The sequence below is a fragment of the Onychostruthus taczanowskii genome, unplaced genomic scaffold (genome assembly GCF_017590055.1).
Source record: "Onychostruthus taczanowskii isolate IOZ18803 unplaced genomic scaffold, ASM1759005v1 scaffold30, whole genome shotgun sequence".
NCBI classification, from domain to species: Eukaryota; Metazoa; Chordata; class Aves; order Passeriformes; family Passeridae; genus Onychostruthus; species Onychostruthus taczanowskii.
Window position 1 is genome coordinate 2,853,590 of NW_024500350.1, and position 21,307 is coordinate 2,874,896.

General features: G+C 47.0%; 1 protein-coding gene across 1 annotated transcript in view; it reads left to right on the top strand.

Annotated features, from left to right (window-relative positions):
• Positions 1–21,307, top strand: part of CACNA1G (calcium voltage-gated channel subunit alpha1 G) — a 142,628-nt gene that overhangs the window by 67,657 nt on the left and 53,664 nt on the right. The window contains exons 11-14 of the mRNA XM_041409224.1: positions 11,450–11,601; positions 12,134–12,319; positions 13,435–13,549; positions 14,238–14,393. Coding sequence (XP_041265158.1) covers positions 11,450–11,601; positions 12,134–12,319; positions 13,435–13,549; positions 14,238–14,393 — 609 coding nt within the window. The remainder of the gene's footprint in view (positions 1–11,449; positions 11,602–12,133; positions 12,320–13,434; positions 13,550–14,237; positions 14,394–21,307) is intronic.

Consider the following 21,307-nt stretch of genomic DNA (forward strand, 5'->3'; position numbering starts at 1 on the left):
CACAGTTTACCATCACATGACTGGGGCTTCAAGAGCTTGGTTTCCTCTAGGCTCCTTCTGACATGAGCTGACTGACTTTCTCACTCAACACCAGGTTGTTTCCACGTGGTTTCCTCACATGCCTGAGCTGTAGGTACACCTGACCTGTTGTAATTCTGTATTTCCTCCCCACCCCACCCCATCCAAAACCAACTCCTGCTGTTCTTCTGACTCTAGGTGCAGTGGGAGGGAGGCAGCACAGTGTGAGGTGCTCGCAGAGCTCACCACGTTGCGGCTGCTGGGCAGCAGTGTGAAATTTTCCATCAGGGAAATGACAACCAGATTGCCGCAGATTATTAATGTGGCTGCTAAATAGCTTGTTTTTCTACAGAGATGAAGCAGAATGCAGGTAGAAACTATTACCTTTGGGTAGAGGAATATAAATGTGATTTAAAGGTAGACTCGGGGGGATTTTAAATACACTGTTGAACCAATTGACTGATTCGCCTTAAGGAAGCTGAGCCTCTGCAGCACTGTGGGTTCAAACAGCTGCGGCTTTGCAAAAGATTGTTCTGCCATAGAGCAGGAGTAAAATATGCTGCTAAACCAGAGGGTTTCTGTGCTGCTTTCCCCCCAGCCCTGGCTGTAAGCCAGGCTCTGTTCCATAATGTGCTGCTTTTATTTTCCTTTTTTTCCTCCAACTCCTTTCTTGGAGTGAAAAGCAAAGGCTTTAGTATGAGGCGTGATGTTGGACGCCTCAGTAGGGGAAAGAATTCGGCAAGGGCTTCCTTGAGGAAGGGCTTTGGGGGTTTTGTTTTTGTTTTTAAAATCTGGTTCACATTGAGCTTCCTGGCTGTTCTGAGTTTCCTTGTCTGAACTCGCATTGTATGAACTATACCCTACATATTCTTTTGTTTAAATAGCACTTGAATTTCAGCTGCCGTCTCTGCGGTGTTTTGCCATTGTTAACATAACAAGAAAGAGACTGGAGAGTCCTTCACTGGCCTCTCCAAAACTGCAATGGGTTCAAATCCCTGCCTGGGTCTTGTGTGGACTTGGATCTAGATTGATCCAAAACCCTGGTGTCTCTGAAAGAATGAAGAAAGAATTGGTTCAGACCTGTGGGGAGCCTTTTGTTGATTTTTAAGAGCAAATTGGAGAGGTGACAAAGGTGAATGACTCTCTGAGACAGCACCCAAGGAGAAAAGCTCATTATCCATGGGAAGCAGTTCTTCAAGGAAGTGGGATGAGGCGATGCCTGACATGTCCCCAGCATGAATGCAGCCATTGGAGGACCCCCCGCTACAGCAGCGTGTTGTAGGGATCCACAAAGCCACAGTGCCTGAAGCCAAGATGGGCAAACTCCTTCTGCAGGAGACAGCAGCAGCCTAAGCCCATGGCAGTATCTCAAGCTGAATTCCTGGTACATCCTGCTGCAGGGGAGAGAGCAGGGTACAGATGATGTAGGGTTGTCACTGGTAACATTACGATCTAATAGCTGCTGCAGCATGGAAATATCAACCATCTGTGCCAAGGAGTCAAAGGAAACCTTGCTGGCAAAATGCATTAAAGTGTCTATTTATGTAAACAGTCAAGGCTTGAGAACAAGAGGGTTGTCTTAATCAGCATCACAGAACATTAAATTTTTAGATATCCAGTATGATGGAGAGGGGAGGTGAACAGTTCGAAAACCTGCCAGCATGGAGCAACCATTAGGCTGCAGGTTCAAATATTAATAATAGTCACCCACATGGTATTTATGTACTTCTGCTTCTGTCTGAGTTCAATATGCAGGGAAGAAGGTAACTGAAAATTATTAGTTGTCATAACACCCTCTGATTGATTTCTCCATGCAGGAGGACAATTGGATTGTTCCATGGAGAAATGGTGTAAGGGAACTGGGCAATGGGGGTGTGACAGGTTGGTGCCCCAGGTCTCAGGATGCTTGGGTGTCCAAAGTTCTGGGCAGACTGGAGAGTAGCAGGTCTGGATCCCTGTATAAGCACTATCAAACATAAGGGCATATTTGGGATGAGAAGTATTTTGCTCCCAGGACTTGGTGGCCAAGAGCATCCCAATCCCCACCAGTTTCAAGCCCAGCTGAACATTTTGCTGCTGGTGGATGACAGCTGCAATTTGTCAGGTGTGTGGAGGCTGCTCCTTTGACCATCCCTATGTCCTAAAATGAGATCTTGCCCAGTGCTCATTCACCTCCTGAGGAGGCTGTGGGAGATCCAGGGATTGGTTGCAGCTCACCCTTGTCTGGCTACATAGGGCAGTCATGGACAGCTCCGTATCCCTTCCACCCTCAAATTTGGCTGGCTCCATGCGAAATCAACCCAGGGTACACATATTTTGGCTTCTTTGATGTGCATGGATTTGTGTCAGGTCCGCAGGTCAGGAAGGAAGGGAATCCTTTTGTTTTGTAAAATATTTCTGGTATCTCGTCCATCTCTTCTGAGTTGCTCCTGGGGTGTAGGGACACACAAAGACCTGTCCCATGTCCATGTCCCAGCTGGTGCTGCACCAGGGGCTCTCTGCATCAAACACTGATGCAAACTGGTGCTGTACTTCTTAACCCTGTACCCGCCTGTCTCATTCCAACTGAATGGTACAGAGCAGCTTTGTGGTGAAATTTCTCATTTGATACTTCCCCGTATGAGTCTGATTCATTAGGCTTTGTTTTAGAATGGCACTTACACAGGTGTGTGTTTCCCCGAATCAATGAAACAGCCTTTCCTTGGAAAACCTCCATCTGCCCAGGGCTCTTCCCAGGAGCTCACAAGGCCTCGCGTTCATGCACTGCCTTCTCTTCCTGTAGAGGTATCTCCACTTCCACTCAGGTGCACATCCCACATCTCTATTTAACTCTATTACACATCTCTCCAGCCTTATGGCAGCTACTCTTAGCCAAGCAATCAAAGCCTTGGCAGGTCAGCGAGGCTTTTCCCTCCCTCAGCGCCTGCTGGCTTTGCCCAATGTAGGGCTTGGAGCTACCATCAACTTAATTCCTTGACACTCCAGCAGCAAGGGGCACTCCCATGGCAGGCAAATGAGGTGCCCTATGGGTTTGCACACACCATATTAAATTAGCTCCTGCTTATGCAGAAATTACTCTCATTAATGGCTTGTTGTTGGAGACTGGAGGAGTCGATGCTAATGGAAGTCATCGGAGCTGTTAATCGCTAGGATTACCGACTTCAAAACCAGTTCTCTATTAGTGGGGGGTAATTCCTCTGTGGACCTTGGGAGTTCTTCTGCTTCTAGGGGATTGGAAGAGTTTCTGAGATCTTGTAGAAACTCGCATGTTTTAATTGACCCACTTGTGAAGCTCTTCCAAGGATAAAAAATGCCACGGTCCTCTTAGTCATTAAAAAATGGGCTGTGCCTACAAAGCAGACTTTATCCTGGGTCTGGAGACTGAATTATTTGAAAATTAAATGAGATTTCATGCAACTGGAAAGGTTATTTTTTTTTATCAGATAAATCAGTTCTCTGTATGCTTTTGGGATGAGCCTATATAGATTCCTTGACACCTGCTAAAGTTTTCTTCAGCTCCCTGGTTGGGGAACCATAAGTGTCAGTCCTTTCCTGTTAATTTAGTTCAGAGGCTGGAAATACTTGGGCTGCCTTAGATCCTATCATTACAGCTGTTGTTTCAGCTGCCATCCATACCCTCCTGTTATCTCTGCCTAGACAGCATTGAGAAGAGACTCCACCTAGGTGAAATGGAAAAATGATGTGCACTTTCAAAACTTGCTTCATCCCTGTATGGATGAAAAATCAGTGCTCTATGCAGACAGCCAGGCATTTCTTTCTGTTCCTTCTTTGATTATTGTGGTTGTTCCCCTTGGGTGGGATCCAGGAAATTCAGCTAGAGCATCTGGAGCACCCTCAGCTTGCACCACAAACACTTTCATCTGTAAGCACTTCTGGCTGTTGGTGTTTTCCCAGGGATCAGTCCATATTTTTCCTCAGTTCTCCCGGTAGATGTTTGTGCCAATGCTGTTGGCACCCATGACTCTGCCCTGCTGTCACTCGTGTCCCCACAGAGCCCATTCCTACCCTGCTCAGCCCCCAGCAGGAATGGGGACAGCAGCCGAGTGCTTTCTCCCTCATCTCTGCTGGATTTCAGCTCTTTGTTGTAATTGGTTTTTTGCTGATGTTGGGAAATGAGCAGCTTTTCCCCCATGGATGTCTGTCAGCATTAGAGATAGTGTTACCAGCATCAGAAAGCCAGGTTCAGCAGAACTGTGCAGGAGCTCTACAGTGACAGCATTTTTATTTCCCTCTTTTTATTTCCTCCCTCCGCCTGGTCCCTTCTCAAGTACTAATGGGGAGATAAGTTTCAAACTTGGTTTAGATTAACCAGAAATAGAGGGCTTTAAATCTTAAGTACTTACAAGGTGTGACCAAGTAGAAATGCAGCTTTTGTTCAGCTTAAGCTCCTGCAAAACCTGGGCAGAGGGATGAGCTGGTTTATGTTTTTCTTGCATTTTCTGTAATAATACTCATCCAGAAATCTCCAGGCGAGAATATGTGCTGTGCCTCCAGAGAATGATAAAGAGAACCCAGCTGCAGAGCTTGGTGGAGGAGGGTGTGGTCTGCATGCCCTGCTTGTGGGTCTGGGCGGCATGGTTCATGTAAGGTCCCTTCAGGGTGGGTCGATGAAATTCTCCATCAAATTTGGGGCTCACCCCCTCATTTGCACCCTGCTCTCAAAGTAAACAGGTGGGGGCTGGGGACTCAGCCCCATAGACTCAGCCCCATGTGGGCCAGGGAATTCAGTTTTTTTGCCATGGTTCCTCAACAAAGATGTGTCAGAGAGGAACATCTTGCACCAGGAGGTTCCATGTCCACAGGACTCAGCTCCTTCTCTCTGCAGATGTGGGCTGGGAAGGGACACTTGTTGATTGGAATGGGAAAGTCTGGGTGGAAGACAAGGAGATTAGCAGAAGGGATGGAAGGGGAATCCCTCCTGTGCAGACAGCTCTGATTTCTCTGAAATGAAAGCTGCTTTCCTCCCTTTCTTACATCATTACTTGCTGTGGCATGAAATATTCAGCCTCCATTCAGCCTGGAAGAAAATCCTTCTTTCCCATGCAGTGAAGGGATGTAACTGGACTTGTTAACTTGTCTGAAAAGTCATTTCCTTATAATAAATGCCTGCAAATCCTGAACATCCCAGCAGTCCTTCTCCAGCCCACTGAGCAGTGAGCATGCTGCCCTTTTCCATGTCTCCAGCCCCAGGAGGAGCAGAGCAATCCTGCTACTTTCCAAATTGTTTTCTTTAACCAAGTTGGCAAAGGATAAGTAGAGGAAGCCTATCATACCCTGATTAAGCATGGCTCAGGTTTGCTCTGCTGGACACAGGACAGTAGTTAAAGCCTGATACCTTTTAAGGAGCCCCAAAGACAATGAATATCACTTCTGAAAATATGTGTGGATTGAGTTTCTATTTATAAAGTCGTAAGCAGCTCTGGAGCCAACAGGAGCTGTATTTACTGGAGGGAACTGAAGTGGTATTTTGGATGGTCGTGGTTCGGTGGGTGCACTGATACAGGGGGATTAATGTGGATGTGATAGGGCTAGTGCATGGAGAAGGCTTGTGGGTTGAATGAGGACACAGCCATGAGCTATCAGTCATGGGGAACTGAGCGTGGGAGAGGGCAAAGAAAGGGCACCTCATTTTGTTAATTAAGAGCTGCTTCTGTTCATGAGAATTCCTTGCATTTTGCCCCAGGACTTGTGGTCTGGCTTCTGTTCTGGGGTGGACCTGGTGTGTGTCTGCACCCACATGGAGGGTGGAGAGGATCTTAACAGAGCAGTGTCAAGTTGAAAATCCTATCTTTGTGTGACCCATTTGATTTTCTTTCTTATGTATATATATCAGAAATCTGCAAGCGATGAGTCAGTAAAATGTTGTTGGTGCTTCCTGTGAAATAGCTGAGGTCGCTATTTTCTTTCTGTGTTATTTTTCCTAGTTGCCATGGTAATGATTTCAGAAAGGTCTTATTCTTGCAGCAGTTTGAATGGGTTAGAAGTTTTCATGGTCTTCTGGATATGCTCACAGAAGTAGAGCGATATCTCAAAGATATCCCTTGGGATCAGGAGGGATCTGCCTCCTGGCTGGTCGTCCCAACCCTCGCTCTGAGCTGTGGTGAGACAGAGGGGGGTTTTCTGTTTTATTGTTAGCAAGACAGAGATGAAAGACCCTGGGGTGCTTCTGTTCTTTTGTGTTGGCATCCCAGGAGCAGGGGCTGGACACGACCAGGCTTGCCTGCAGCCTGGAGCTCATTGTCTGGACAAGGGAAGTGTGGGGTGGATGGAAATGTGCCAGCCATACCCATGGCACTGGATGCAGGTCTGATGATGATGAGGAGGACCCTGTGCCCTAAATGGGTCACAGCTGGAGGAAAGCAGGAGCTGGAAGCTTTGTAAGCTCTGGGCACTGTCTGCCGGGGCACTTGGTTGCACTTCATGCAGCAGCAGGGCTTGTTTTTCAGAAATTGGGGAACACAGGCACCAGGGCTTGCATGGCCCCAGCTCCAATCCTCACCTTCTTCCCGACTCAGTGTCCAGAGCCTCGCTTGCTCAGCAGACACCTTGGAGCCCTGTGTGCAGGAAGAAGAGGCATATGCCCACATAGAAATGGAGTATGTCGCTTCTGCCATTGGAAATCTCGTTTGAGAGCTTCTACTCAACTTTAAAAATGGGGGAAAAAAAGAGAAAGAAATTAGAAAGAAACTATTTCTGAATGCCAAAAGAGGGCAAGGTGCTGGTCCAGCTTTGAGATACCTCTTGAGGCACTCTGGGGACATCTCCCCTTGCTTCCTCCCATCCCCCTGGCAGTGCCCTGCTTGGTGCCAGGTAGCCTTGCCTGAATCCTCCAGACAGGGTGCAGAGAACATGCCCTCCTGGCTGCCACACTTGCTCCCTGCCAGGCAGGATCAGCTTTGGGGGGGTGCCCGGGCTCACATCCTCCCGCTGCCCCAGCGATGCTCCCTGTTTTCTGAGTGGCACTGCCCTGTCTGCTCTGATCTCATGTGCTGCCACAGCTTGTCAATGTGCTGTTTAGTACATCAACAAATCAACACTGCACAAACAGAAGGCTAACAGGGAATGATTTATCCAGGACAACATATCTGTGTGTCCAGCAAGGCAAGATGTCCTGTAAACAAAATTCAGTGTTTACTGAGGGCTCATCGGCAGAGCTGCTGTTTTGTACCAGAGTTGAATTACACTTGGATCTCGCTCTTTCTGGGTGTTGCTCGTTTAATCATAGGATGCTTTCCTTTTAATTAGGCACTGCTGCTACTGATGAGAGAATTAGCAGACTCTTATTTTAATGGAGAAGCTGAGGCTGTGGCAGCTGTGCTGTAATGGGGGTGGTGGGCAGAGGCTTTGTGCGGCACAGAAACCCCAGGCTCTGCACCTCAGTTTCTGCTCCCTGAGAAATGTCTTTTTAGGGTGGTTCTGGAAGGTTTTTTTCCCCACAATATATCATTTAGTCAAAGGAAGGATGTTGCATCCCCCAACTGCTGTGTTGTAGCCCTCAGAGAGAAAATCTGAGTGATTTTGCCAGTTGTTTTCCTCCCAGCCCAGTGAGGATCCATGGAGCTGGTTGTGTGCCAGGAGTCAGCGACTCTCTCAGGTACATGATGTCTACAGCTGGTCGATAGTGTTTTGATTAGACAGTTACTGTCAGAAAATGTCAGTTTATCACATTTGAAGCTGTTTGTGAGAGACAAGTAGTTTCAGTGGACTGGCCTCAAAAAAAAATCCCAACTTTATTGGAATATGCTGTCTGAAGTGTTTGAAATGTCCATTTGGGGTGTTAGTTCCCTAATGGTTCCCATTGGTTCCCCAATGACAGCTGGGGAACAAAAAGTTCCATGTTCTTCTTCTCCAAGCTGACTTTTATTTATGTATTTTAATTTTGGTTGATTTGCAGTACAGAGCAAAGGGATGAAGGAATGGGGACTGAAACAGAGGGAAGAACCTCCAAGATTTTGTACATTGTGTCTTAGTTTCCAAAGTCTGAAATTTTGAATTCTTGTTTGGGAGGGGATGATGATTTCAATTCCCATGGGAGAGAAAATCATGTTCCTGTTGTACTGTAATGATGTCTCAGGAAAGAGGTCTCAGACATATTTGTGATTTCTCTAGAGTAGAAGCATCTTATAAAAAATATTATTATCTTATACATCTGTGGCTGAATGAAAATCCCATAGCTGGCATTCTTAGAAGGGTCTGAATCCCCACTGCCTGGCTGAGATTCCCCGGGGCAGGATCATGATCACAGCCCCCCTCTCTTGGTACAAATAAATCCCAGTGGTGTCATGGCAGGGGTCCCCCATGGACCAGCTGCAGCTCTGTGTCCCTTGAAAGGGATGATGAGCTGCTTCAGGGGACTCATGAGCTGCCCTGGGGTTCCCTGAGTGGGACTGAGGGTCTTGAGAGGATGCCCTGCTTCACAGATGGCTGTGAAATCCCCCAAGTAATTTGCATTGCCCCATCTCAACTGTTTAGGGATGTGTAGTTTCCCGAAGCAAAATAACTCAGCTGATTTCAGCCAGGTCAGAGTGGGGTGTGCTTTCAGTAGATGCTCATCTTACCCACCCCAGCAGAACTACAGGCTGCTCTGGATCTCTTCACTTTTCCTGGATGGATGACATGGAAGTTTTCCCTTTCTCTTTCAATCCAGTTCAACCAATTAGTTTTTTGGATATAAATTCTCACCTCTGGTTCAGGAGTTCCCACTCTTCATTGTTATTATGTCTGCCCAGTGTCTCAGATATTGAAAACTGTTTCCTGCAAGAGAAGTGGATAAGAGTATGTGGAGGATGAGTGGGAGAGCAGGTAGCTTTTTGGGGTGAAGTATTGGGAGGCAGATAGATTTTTTCCTGCTATGTCAGCACAGGTTGACCCATAGCCCTCACAAGCCAGTGCCAGGGCTATTTGGGTGTTGGATATCTCCTGAGTTGGATGCTCTGGGAGGGAAATTTCATGGGCCAGAGGGGTCACAGCCCCTCCAGTGTGTGCTGAGGATGCTGGGAGAGTTGCAATGTAAATGCTGTTCCCCCTCTGCCTCCCCACATCACCCAGCTATGCCCTGCCAGCACCTCCCTTCTGCATTTGCACATTCCAACAACATCTCTGACCAGAAAGTGCCCATGAAGTCCAGAGTTTCATTAATCCATGCTATTAACATGTCATCCCTACCAGGGCTGTTGGATTTTCCATGTCAGCTCCTGCAAGGAAAAGATGTTGTGGCTGTGGGAGATGTTGGGCGAGGGGTTTAACTGGGTTGTGCCTGCAGCTCCAGCTGGATTTCACTGTGCCGTTGCAGAGGTGGAACAGAGGGTGGAAATCAGCCTTCAGGGTTCAGGTTAGTGGTGCTGATGGATGAGAAGGAAAGCTTCCAGGAACACATCTCCTTTCCAGCTGTATCACTGAGGTACTAATAACAGCACAGCCTGCCTCGGCACTGAGGCACTCATGAATGAGTTGGCATTTTTTTGTGAGTAATGTAGAATTGTAGCTATTTCAAATTGTCCTGAGGTGCAGCTTGACATATAAGTTCTTGGCCTATTTATTACCCTGTGTCTGAGTGTTCCCATAGGTATTACGGCATTAAACCGTGGCTGAATTTAATATTGGGAGCTGCAGCGTTTGTATTTTAGCTCTAGATCAGCGGCAGGTGATTTGGGCTGTGTGCATGGTGCGTTTGGCAAGCTCTAGCCAAGGGATCTGTTCTTCAGCAAGGATGTTTGAGGTATAAATTGTGTACAACACCCTCTTTTTTTTACTTTTTTATTCCATTTTTTTTTAAATGCTGCTGTTTCCTCCCTTGCTATCCTGTGTCATCACAAGCTCCTGCCAATATCCGTGCAGGGATATTATCCGTGCAAGTCCTCAGGGATTCACTACCATGTTGAGATAACATCACACCGATTTCGGTCACCATCTACCCTCAAGCTGGCTCAGAGGAACTTGAGCTGCAAAGGCTGGGCCTGGGTAGTTTAACCCTTGGAAACAAATATTTGAATGCCTGCATGGATTTATCTGTGTTTTTGCCAGCATGTGTTTATGACCCCCTTGGTCACTGTAGTTTTTTGAGGCTCTGAAGCACGGTTGACCAAGTGTTGATCCTGCCCCTGAGGTCTCTACCCTTGTGTTTGCCCTCATGTTGGGGTTGGGTCACCTCAAGTCAAACCCTACAGCCTGTGCTGTGGTGTAGCAGCTCCTGGTCTGCCACAGGAAGCTTTTGGCCAGTCATGAATGTGTTTCATGTAAGTGGAAGGTGCAGTCAACTGCACGTGTTGCACGTTGTCTCCTGCTCGTGGTGTGGCTGCTGTAAGCATGCACATCTGGCCGTAACCCGTTGTGGTTATGGTCCAGGCATCTAAAGCCACATGGGTGGTTACAAGTTAGACCAGCCAGTGCCAAAATACCCCAGGGGAACCTAGCAGCCACTGTGTGTGAGGTGTGAGGTGAGCTGAGCCAGCCCAATGCTGCACGCCACCTCAGCACTGCTGATGTGACCCCACCGCCATCTGCCAGCAGGATGTCAGCTCCCTGACTTTAATGAAGCCTTTCAGCAGAAACAAGCACCTGCAACTATGTCGTGGGGTTAAACGGGGAGAAGTGATCCTGTGTGTGGATTCTGTCTTTGCCACTGACTGATCCCACGCAGACTACGGGTTTTGTCTTCTGCCATATGTTTTCCAATAATGCCTGCCCACCTGTCGGGGAAAGTGAAGCACTGGGCATCTGCAAGCATTGTTGGGAACCCTCTGTGAAACATGCTAAAAAAAACATAAAAGGCATTAATTTAGGTCTAAGACTACCAGGAGTCTGTTTGTTAAGTTTTTGTGGTTTTTTCATACCTCTATTTTCAGATTGCCTCTCTGGAATGCCAGCATCGGGCCCTTCCTCAGCTGCAGATTTGGGGCCGCCTGATAATGAGATTTCTTTTGAGTAATGAGATTTTTTTTTGGAGCCATTCAGGTTATATCACCTCAGATCTCTGCTTTTGAAAAATCTTAGCTCAAATCTTTTGATGAGCTACTAAATAAAAAGACAGGCCCTAAAGGGATATTTATGTGAGAAAATGCCTGACTTTCCCTTCTGCATAAGGAGAATCAGTGTGGGGGATGTCAAAGCATTAAGCCTCAGTACATGCCACTTCTACCTAAACCTCCTGAGGTGGTACTAAAGCTCTGATTAACATGACGTCCATGTCCAGATTTACCTGGTGAATTTACAATGGACTTCTAAACCTTAAACACTCTGAAAGTATTTTCCTTCCAACTCCTGGGCTTTGAGTGAGCTATTGCCATTTTCTCACCACATCATTAGCATCAGTATTCTCACACTTGCAGTATTGGGGTTTGTTGTGTTTCCATGTGTGATTTTTGGATATGGAGCTGGCTGTTTTCTCAATTTCCTCCTCTTCTTTCCCCAGCCGGAGGAACTTACCAATGCCCTGGAGATCAGCAACATCGTCTTCACAAGCCTCTTTGCCCTGGAGATGCTGTTGAAAGTCCTTGTTTATGGTCCTTTTGGCTACATTAAGAATCCATACAACATTTTTGATGGGATCATTGTGGTGATTAGGTACAAACCTTGAGCTTTCTTTATGTGTGCTTCTCCTCATTTGGGTGTTTAATTAAACAGAAAGTAATGGAGAGTTGGCATAAATACCTTCCTGTGACACTTTTACACTTCTCTCTGTAATTAATGCACTTAAGCATGATTGCTAATACATATCTTGGGATTATTTTATGGTCATTTTAGAGAGAGGCCCAAGCAGAAAGCTATCAGTCCCGATGTCTTGGGATAGTCTGGGATCCAAATGGCACAACCAGTGCCCGATTAAGTATCTCTGGTTTTTTGGCACATGCAAAGGCTATAATTGCCCCTGCAGCTGCAGTCACTGATTTCCAGGCATATTTTTGACACTCAAGTAGGGCTCTGCTCTTTGCAAGCCTGGACAGAGTCCAGATCATCACGGGCATTGGCAGCACATCTCTGCCCACTTTCCATCTCTCTTCTCTCTGAATTCACCTTCCGTTCACTGCCCCTCCTCTCGGCCTTTGCAATTAGGCTTTGTCTGTCACCTTGCATTGACACTTTTTGTCCTCCCCAGCGTGTGGGAGATTGTGGGCCAGCAGGGCGGGGGGCTCTCGGTCCTGCGCACCTTTCGCCTCATGCGGGTGTTGAAGCTGGTCCGCTTCATGCCAGCATTGCAACGCCAGCTCGTCGTCCTCATGAAGACTATGGACAACGTGGCCACCTTCTGCATGTTGCTGATGCTCTTCATCTTCATCTTTAGGTGAGTGTTTCCGGTTCCCCGTCCTGAGCTTGCTCTGGGTTTTTAGATGGGATCCTGTGATGGGATGAGGAGGTGACAGAGTCCGTACCAGAGCATGGCTGTGCTGAACGGTCCCAAGAACAGCATTGCTGGCTGTGGCTTGCTGCCCTAAATTCTCTCAGTTAGACAGACGAGATTTCTTTGCAAAATGGTTTACAAAGAAAATCTTTCAGGCTGGATGATTCCTTGACATCACCCCAAGACAGCAATCCCGTTACTTACCAACTATAAGAAAGCTTGGTGATAAAAATATTACCAAGAAGAGGATGATGTTCCTAAAGGAATGTCAGACATGATGGTGCTTGTGCTTTTTCATGGCCTCGTCTTCAGACAAGTAGAAATGTTAGAAACAGGGTTGGCATCGCCCTGTATTTTTAGATTTTGGTCTAGATTTTGAGAAGAGCCTTTCTCTTTCTACAGCCACCTGCGGTGTTTGGGCAATGCAGGCACTGGGAAGGCTGAAGAGAGACAGTCTCTTCCAGGGCATAATGTCCCTTCTTCCAGTGAGACTCCAAAACTGCCATTTGCAGGTGTGGTGCTCAGTAGAGCTGTAAATAATTTGATTATTCAGGTTACTAGCAGAGAGCAGGGAAAAGCAGATTATTCTTTTAGTATCTATCCATAATGAAAGGTGTTCTGTTCTTCTGTCAAAATTGAAAAAGCTGTTTCAAGTCCCCTGATATGTCTTATTCAGGCATTTCACAGAAACCCTTTTTGTCTTCCTAATTCAGTTGAAGCATATTTTGCTGAAAATGTGTCATTGCAAAACAGAAAGTCAAAACATTTTGTTTAGAAAATGTTGAAAGACAATGTTTTGACTTATAAAAAATGAAGCAGAAGAAAAATAAGGAGCAGACATACTTTTTGGTTGAAACTCCTTGACAGATTTGACCTAAATTCACAACTGATTTGCGTGATCTTAAGGCATGTTTTTCAGAGAACAAAGGATCCATCTTTTTTAAAAAAAACATAAACAGGAATTGCTCAGGTGAAATCAGGAGAGAGTCACCCTGCTGTATGATTACTGGTTTGTGTGGTGGTCCTATTGTTGAGCCCCTGCTTCCTGTCATTTGCAGCATCCTGGGCATGCACCTCTTTGGCTGTAAGTTCGCTTCAGAGCGGGATGGTGACACTCTGCCCGACAGGAAGAACTTTGACTCCTTGCTCTGGGCCATCGTCACTGTTTTCCAGGTACGAAATTGAAAATACAACAACTGATGGGTGTTTTGAGACTGCAAAGACTGGGATTGTTTTCCAACGCATCCAGAAGAGTTTAGTGAAGCTCCATGCCATGGAAAGAAGATGACCCAAAACCACAAGTGCAGGTTTATGGGGCCTTTCAGACTATTTTCCAGACTAAATCAGAACCCTGGTGAGGAGGGGCTGCCAAGTCAGGAGGCTCTTGTGTTTGCAGGGTATGGACTGGGTGGGTGAAAGTAAATGTAGAGGGAAGGGATGGAAAGGAGAAGATCAGGACTATTTGTAGTGGTATTTTGACAAATAATGGAATCTGATTTAAAGCTGATATATGCAGGGTGTTTTCTAGCAGCTCTGGGCCCTTTAACCCTGGGATCTGTGAAGGACTTTAAGTCATTCTGGCTGACGAAAGGAAAGGTCTGACCAGTGTGCTGTTACCCACCCTTATGGCTGTCCCTGGACATGGGGGACAGGGCAGTTTGCACAAGGTCCTTGCTGGTGCTTGGGAATCACAGTCTCTCTGGTTCTCTCTCTTCTCTGGCTCAGAAGGGATTTATCCTCTTGTGGTTACAGCTACAGTGGAAACCCTAAAAGCAGGATGCTTGTCTGGCCTATCCAGAGCGTGGATACCCAGCATCCTGTCCTCCAGTATCTCCATAGTCCTCATACCCTTCCTCTGCAGATTTTGACCCAGGAAGACTGGAACAAGGTCCTTTACAATGGCATGGCATCCACCTCATCCTGGGCTGCTCTCTACTTCATTGCTCTCATGACATTTGGGAATTACGTTCTCTTCAATCTGCTGGTGGCCATCCTGGTAGAGGGTTTCCAGACAGAGGTAATGTCCTCATGCTTGTGCCTTTGCTTTCTTCTCAAGTTTTAGGACCTCCAGATCCTGGAATCTGATTTCTGAGGTGGACAGCAATACCTTGACAGAAGTGGTATGGGAAAAAATAGGATGAATTATTAGGTCTTCTTATTTTTTTAACTTTTTTTGTTTTCATAGCCATGGTGCAATTTAATACAGCAAACCCTCTAAATGAAGGGCATAAATGAAAAGCACTGTTAGCATCAATGCAGGAGTGGGAATTGAGGTGTGAGTCAGGCACTGCGGATGGATCACTGCTGTGACAGTCTCTTTGAAACAGTTTTCACCATGTTTGTCATCCAGATTAAAGGCCCCTCCTGAAAACTTACACAGGCTGGTAAGAGATTAGTGACATGATTATCTTTTTTTCATGGTATGCATTCATGGAGCTCTTCCCGTTTCCAGCCCTGCAATGCTCTGTATTTTAAAGTACATGATTTCTGGTCTCTGCCATCTGCTTCATCGCAATGGGAGCTTCCATGAGACATCCTGCATTGCTGGAGGCTTTGAGGTGAAATGTAGGCTTGAGCTCAACCTTTTTTTCCATCCTACTGCCAATCCAGCTGTCCAGCTTGGAGTGGGTGTGCATGTCACCTAGTACCCTTCAGAGTGGGGACCTATGATGCTCACCTGCTCCTTGCAGAAGTTTTCCAGCTGTTCAAGAACACCCATAAGGGGAGGGGACCCTTATATCTTGCCTGGGGCATTGGTTGGAGAGGTAAATACAACCTAAAACTCCTCACTAGAATCTGTTTATATGGCCTGTGCTTCTATCTCTGATTTTTTAAAGCATTCTGGGGTGAATAAATATTATTTGAGGTTTGTTGCATGTGTATTATAATATCCTACAACCCTACAAACATAACAGTTTTTATTACCATTAGTATTTTTGAAGATTGGAGTTAAATTAATGGAGTCATACCAGAATATAGCAAGAAGAAATTATTTTTTTTGTATCATCTCTCTCTTTCTCCATGTTGGTGCCTTTCTTTTTTAATTGTTATTGTTGTAGCTGTTTCTGTCTGTAAATGTCCCCCACCATTCAGCCAAATGGACAATCACTGCTGGGTTCTCTCGAAGAGCAAAATGTTCCTTTGCCCAGTTCTCTCAAATACTAAAAATGTTACCTTGCCTGAGTGAGAAGAGGTACAAAGCTCCTTGTCTGCTCCTGGTGACAGCTTTGAAACCTAGCCTTTGTTCAATCTGGCAAATTGATCTTTGAAGGTCACCAGCACAGGAGATCACCTGGATCTTTGCACCCACTATGCAGAGAAAAGGATACAGCCTTTAAATGCAGCAGCCAATTTGCCAGCCCCTGGCCCTCAAGGGAGGCTGACTCCTCTGCTCCTTGGCTCAGTCTGGTTTACCATGCAGGAACATGCTCCTGCTACACCACTGCAGCACGCTTCTTCCTGGGCAGCAAATTATCCCTTGCCTTGTGGCCAGCTGTGCCATGGTGCAACTCCCTGTAAAGTCATGTCCTGGCTTAATGTGTTGTGGTTTTATTCCAGTAATGGTGTCCTTGAGGGTATGGCTCCCCTGGAGTCAGGGAATTGCCTGCAGCACTCCTCAAATTTGCTCTTGGCTGTTTTCTGCAGCAGGGCTGCCCCATCAACTGCCCCCACGTCTCCTCTGCCAGGGCAGCGCTGGGCTGGTCCAAGCCAGCTCCAGGATATCTGTGTAAGCTGAAATGTGCTTTAAGTGCTGTGTAAATCAGGGAGGAACCTTGGATTTAGGACAGTACTGGGACAGCCTGAAACCAGTGATGCTCATGCCTGTGCTGAGGCATGCACAGGGATCAGGAACCAGTGCAGCCCCCAGAGACCAAACCCGGGTTGTCAGTCCTGCACAGCCATGGCAATTTTGACAAACTCAAACCATATTTCTCTAATTTGTGACTCTGATTACACTGCTGTTTTATATGTCAGGCTTTGATGATAGCTTTTTCATAATAATCTTCCTTCCACATCCTCGTTGTGCTGAGTTCTCTACATTCATCCGGTAAGGTGCAGTGGCAGCAAGAGAGCCCTTGGCTCATCCCAGGTTTCCTGCAGCAGACTGGAGCAAAAGTCTCTGGAGGTCAGGCCCCAGGTCTGGCCTTGCTGGTTTATGTTTATTCAGCTTTGCTGGTGTGTAGCTTTGTGAAAAGATCACATTCTGGTTTTTGCAAGCCAGCACACAGAGGATCCTCTCCTAAGCAGAATTAATAGAGAGATCATCTCTCCCTGTAAACAAACCCCAGCGTCTAATGCCCGTGTCTGCACTTGACTCTTCTGAGTTGAGTTTGTTGGGAGTTTTTTTCCATTCTCCTTGAGATTTCTGGGCTGAAACACAATCCTGGGGCTGCTGCCTTTATCTCCCTGGTCCTTGAGTGCCTTTCCTCAATCCACAAGCACGTCGTTAATTTTAGTGCATGGCTTTGCAGCCCCAGTTGCCAGGCAGCAGTTGACTATAAGCAGCTGAAAAACTAAAAGGGCCTCTTCCAAACTTTAAATACAGAGCAATATATTTTGCAGGATTGAAGTGGAGGAGGTTTTTTTTCCCCATTTTTTCCTTTAATTTGGAATTAATTCCTTTAATTTGGAATGTTTCCTTTAACCAGCTCCTCTCATGCAAAAGGCACAGGCAGGACTTTTTGGCATGTGGTTATTTTTGACTACACATTACCTGATTGAACTGGACCCTGGTGTTGGTGCAGGGAAGGTGAGCAGGAGACTCTGATTGGGCTGCTAACTGGAAATTGCTGTGTGACCACTCTGGTGCCTGCCTTGGAGACTTCTCTCTGAAGCAAGGAATGACTTCTCTTAGTCAGGCATAAAGCTCCTCTCCCGAGGGAATTCCTAATAGTGTTATCTCCAAGGTGTATTCTTCCATTGTAATCCTCCCACTTCGTGTCCTGTTGTCCCCATCTGTCCTCACTCGTGGGTTTGATCCTTTCTGTCCTTTGTGCCCCGCTCCCGCCCTGGCACCCCAGGTCCTCAGCCTCTCCATCCTTTTCTCTGCAGGATGCTGCTTGCTCTCTAGAGGTAGCATCCTTGGGGAAATACAGATGTTCAGCTTCTTCTGGGCTTTCGCCAAAGTGAACAGTCAATCTTCCTGCAGGAGAGATTTTGGATGGTGTTTTTCTTGCACCCCTTGCCTATTGCATTCCTATTAGCTTCAGTGGGATTTTCCTAGTGAAAGGAAATTTTCCATCTTTTCTCTTTCGATGGCTTTTCCATGTCTCTCTCTGTTACAAGCAAAGACTTTAAGTTAAGTGTCCATCACATTGCAGGCAAATCTTAAACTCTTCATCCCAGCCTAGGCTGGGATGAGTTTTGTAACAATTTAGTAACCAGAGGAAAGATCCGTTGCCCTGTAGGCAAGAAATTCAGCTGGTGGGATAATCTGTGCCCTGCTGCTTCAGCATGGAGCCTCTTGCTGCCCCATGGGAGAGGACCAGGCACTGCCACACTGCTGAAAAATGCTGAGGAATACTGGGAGAGCCCCCCCTGAGCAAGGGGAAACACACCAAGGTGAAAAATTATGTCTGTTCTCCAAGTGGGCAGGGAAAGGCTGGCTTCTGGTGCTGTGAAATGTTGGGGTCATGGGTATGGCAAAATTTCCCAGGATGGGGCTGTGCCCCCCGACTGCAGACTCCTGATTTAAACTGCTGATTCAAATGGGTGTTTCCACTAACAGGGCTGAGCAGGGATCTGAACTCACAGCAGACTGTGTCTCTCCTTAAATTAGGCATTTCACCTGGAAGAGCACTGATATTATGTTAATCAAACATTCATTAAAAGCCTCCATTGCTGCTTAATGAAGGCATAATAAATAAAGATGCTATTATACAGCTGCAAAAAAAAAAAAAATCGTGTTTTCAGTAATTAGCTGGTGTTTCATTAGCACAATTATCACTTAGGAGCTGAAGAAAACTCTGTTCGAAACACTTAATTTAAAGGGTGTAAGGCTGGTCCCTTCAAAGGGCTTCTTTTTACCTGAAATCCCTCTCTCTCCCTGTGCTGAGTGAAATGGATCCAGTGCCTGGCTCTCCATTGTAGCCACACACTGCCCTCCTCCCCCTTCCCTTCTGCTTCCCTGCCTCTTCTCCTGTGTTTTTTGATTGCCCACTCAGTCCTGCTGTTGAAACTGAAAATTGAACCCCACCTTCCCCTTCCTCCCTCTTCCTTCCCCCCGTTTCTCCTTCAGGAGATCTCCAAGCGAGAAGAAGCGAGTGGGCAGTTAAGCTGTATTCAGCTGCCTGTCGACTCGTCGGGGGTACGTACAGCACATCCCACCGCCACCGTGCTCGTCTCTCTCGTGGTGCCTGGTCACACACTGTGCTGCCGCTCTCATCGTAGTAGCTGTCATTCTTTTGGGGTCTGTTTGAGTGTTTTGGAAGTGTATTTTTTGGTTTTTCGTTCTTTTTTTTTGTCACCCTCATTGTTGAGTCAGCCCTGATTTTAAGTCCCTTCCTTCTCTGAGGGACCCAGGTAAATTAAGGTGGGTGCTTCAAAGTGGCTGATGTGGCTCCAGCCAACAGCTCTCTCTGGCCACTTTCTGGATGCCTGCCCTGGGGAAGGCTCCCCAAGAGGCTGTCACAGCCTCTGCATGGCACGCTCACATCCCAGGCCCTCCCTGGGGATGTGGATGGTGATGCTGATTGCAGGGCACGTGTGCCGAGGCTCCCTCATGCAGGATGCCTAGGAGTGAAGGGACCTGGAATCAAACTTGTTTTGATAGGGGTGTGTGTGTGTGTGTTGATGTGTGTGTGGGAGTCCTGTGGTCTGCAGGACAGGGTAAGACAGCAGCAGTTGCACTCTGGGAATGCTGAGACTGCCAGCGCAATGTCACATTACAGGATGTGAAATGGTCCCGTGCAGGTGCGAGGAAGCTGTGGGTCTCTGAAGCACAGCACACCACAAACCTCACAAACCTTCTGCCAAACTCACGTCTCTTTTTACCACTCACTTCCCTTTCTGTCTTTTCCAAGAAGCCTGGCTTTTTCCTCAGCCCGAAAGCCCTTTCCCCTTGTATCCCAGCGTGTCAGTTCCTTTTGGTACAGGCTGGTTTAATTGTTGTACTGCCTGGTCCAGCTTGACATACTCTCATTTCCCAAAAGGATTTTAACTCCCTGTTCTCTCATAACCCCTTTTCTATCCAGAAAGGCAAACTGGGAGTGCAAGAACAGGTAACGGGCAGCAGCACCAGCTGCGAGATGTTTGCCTGCACCATCCCGAGTCTGGCACGTGGTGTTTGGGAGGGGATGCTCTCTGCCCTTCAGACATGGGGTTTGGTGCTGGGGAAGGGGGTGGGAAATCCCCACACAGCTCTGCTTTTCCCTCTCGGCACACATCTCATTGTGCCCCCTTAAAACTTTCCTTAGGGCTGTTGAAGAGCACTCCAGGAATATAAATCATGTAAAATTCTTCCCAGTATTTATTTCTTTTTAATAACCCATTAGGGAAAATGAGTAATTCCTGGCAGGCCTGCTGACAGGCTGAGCTGGGAGCCTCTGTGGGGAGCATACCTGGAGCCAGCTGGAGCCCCTGCTCACACAGAAACTGGATCTGACTCCAGCAAAGCTCAGGCCAGCCTGACTTTACTGCTCCCCCTTGCAAGGTGCATTCCTGACCTTGTCAGACTGCATCCTGCAGGAGGATCTTCCCTGAAAAGCACAGAAATCCTGAATCTTCAGGGAATTTTTGAGCCAACACTTCACATCACACTCTCTTTTGCCTTAAAAATAACTCTGTGTGTCCAGCCTGCCTGGAAAAAATATCCTTAATAGTTTAGTGACCCCACACTAAACAGGGGGGGAGTATTGGGACTCATCCCTCTGGGGTTTTGCTTAATAATGAGGTATGGGGCACTGACCTGTGTTGGATTCATCTTTTCCTTCTATTCCAGGCTGGGGTCCTTCTGAGATTTTTCAATCAATGGGTACCCTAGCACCAAACCTCAGCAGTGCTGGCCAGGGCTCCTGTGGACGCAGCTTAGCCTTGGTGGGGTTTTCGGGGGCTCCTGGGCTCTCACTGCTGAAGTGAGGATCTGCTTGGCTTCTCCCATCCCAGCATCTTCCCCCACCTTCCCACCTCTTCTCCATTGTGTCAGGGCTTGGTGCCCTTTGCCAGAGCAGTGGTTTCAGCCATGAATCCTCCTCTTTTTGGATGGGTATCAGTCATTCTGGCGAGCACCTCTGCCCCTCTTAGGTGTATCCTAACTATACCACACCCTAAGTGCCTTTCTGCAGTGCCAATGGACAGAATCAGGGTCTGTGCCACAAGACGGAGCAAGAACCCAGGCACCATGCAGAGAACAATGCTCAACGTCATCTTCCTCTACCTGAGGATGGATACCTGTCAGAGGAGGCAGGCCTCGCTCAACAGCCAACGTTTGAAATGATACAGCACGATTTAAACCTCCCAAATGATCCAGTGTAAATCCCCAAAACCCTGCTTCTCTTGTGTGTGGCAGCTGGGAGGGTCCCTCATGGCAGCTGATGTTGGGTTCTGCCACCTGGATCCTCTCTGTGCTGATGGGGCGTCCATGGACATGTCACATTTTTCATGTTGGAAGTTCAGGGTCTCTTATGCCCTTTCTGAACCCTGGATTGCTCCACCAAAGCATCACTAGAAAGAGCCACACCCAGAGAGTTTTAGGTGTATAAATTCAGTGAGATTAGTAGGATCACCTTTTGTCCTCAAATTGTTCATCAATATTGGTCCTTCCCTAACATCTGCCACATATGCAATTCCAGCAGCAAAAATTAAGCAATAGCTTGGTTTTTTTCCTGATCCCTTTCTGGGACCATGTTCAGAGCCAGAGGCAATCCGTCTTCCTGATAGGAGGTTAATTAGTCTGTGGTATAAACCTGTGCATGCATCATTTTGTGGAAGGTG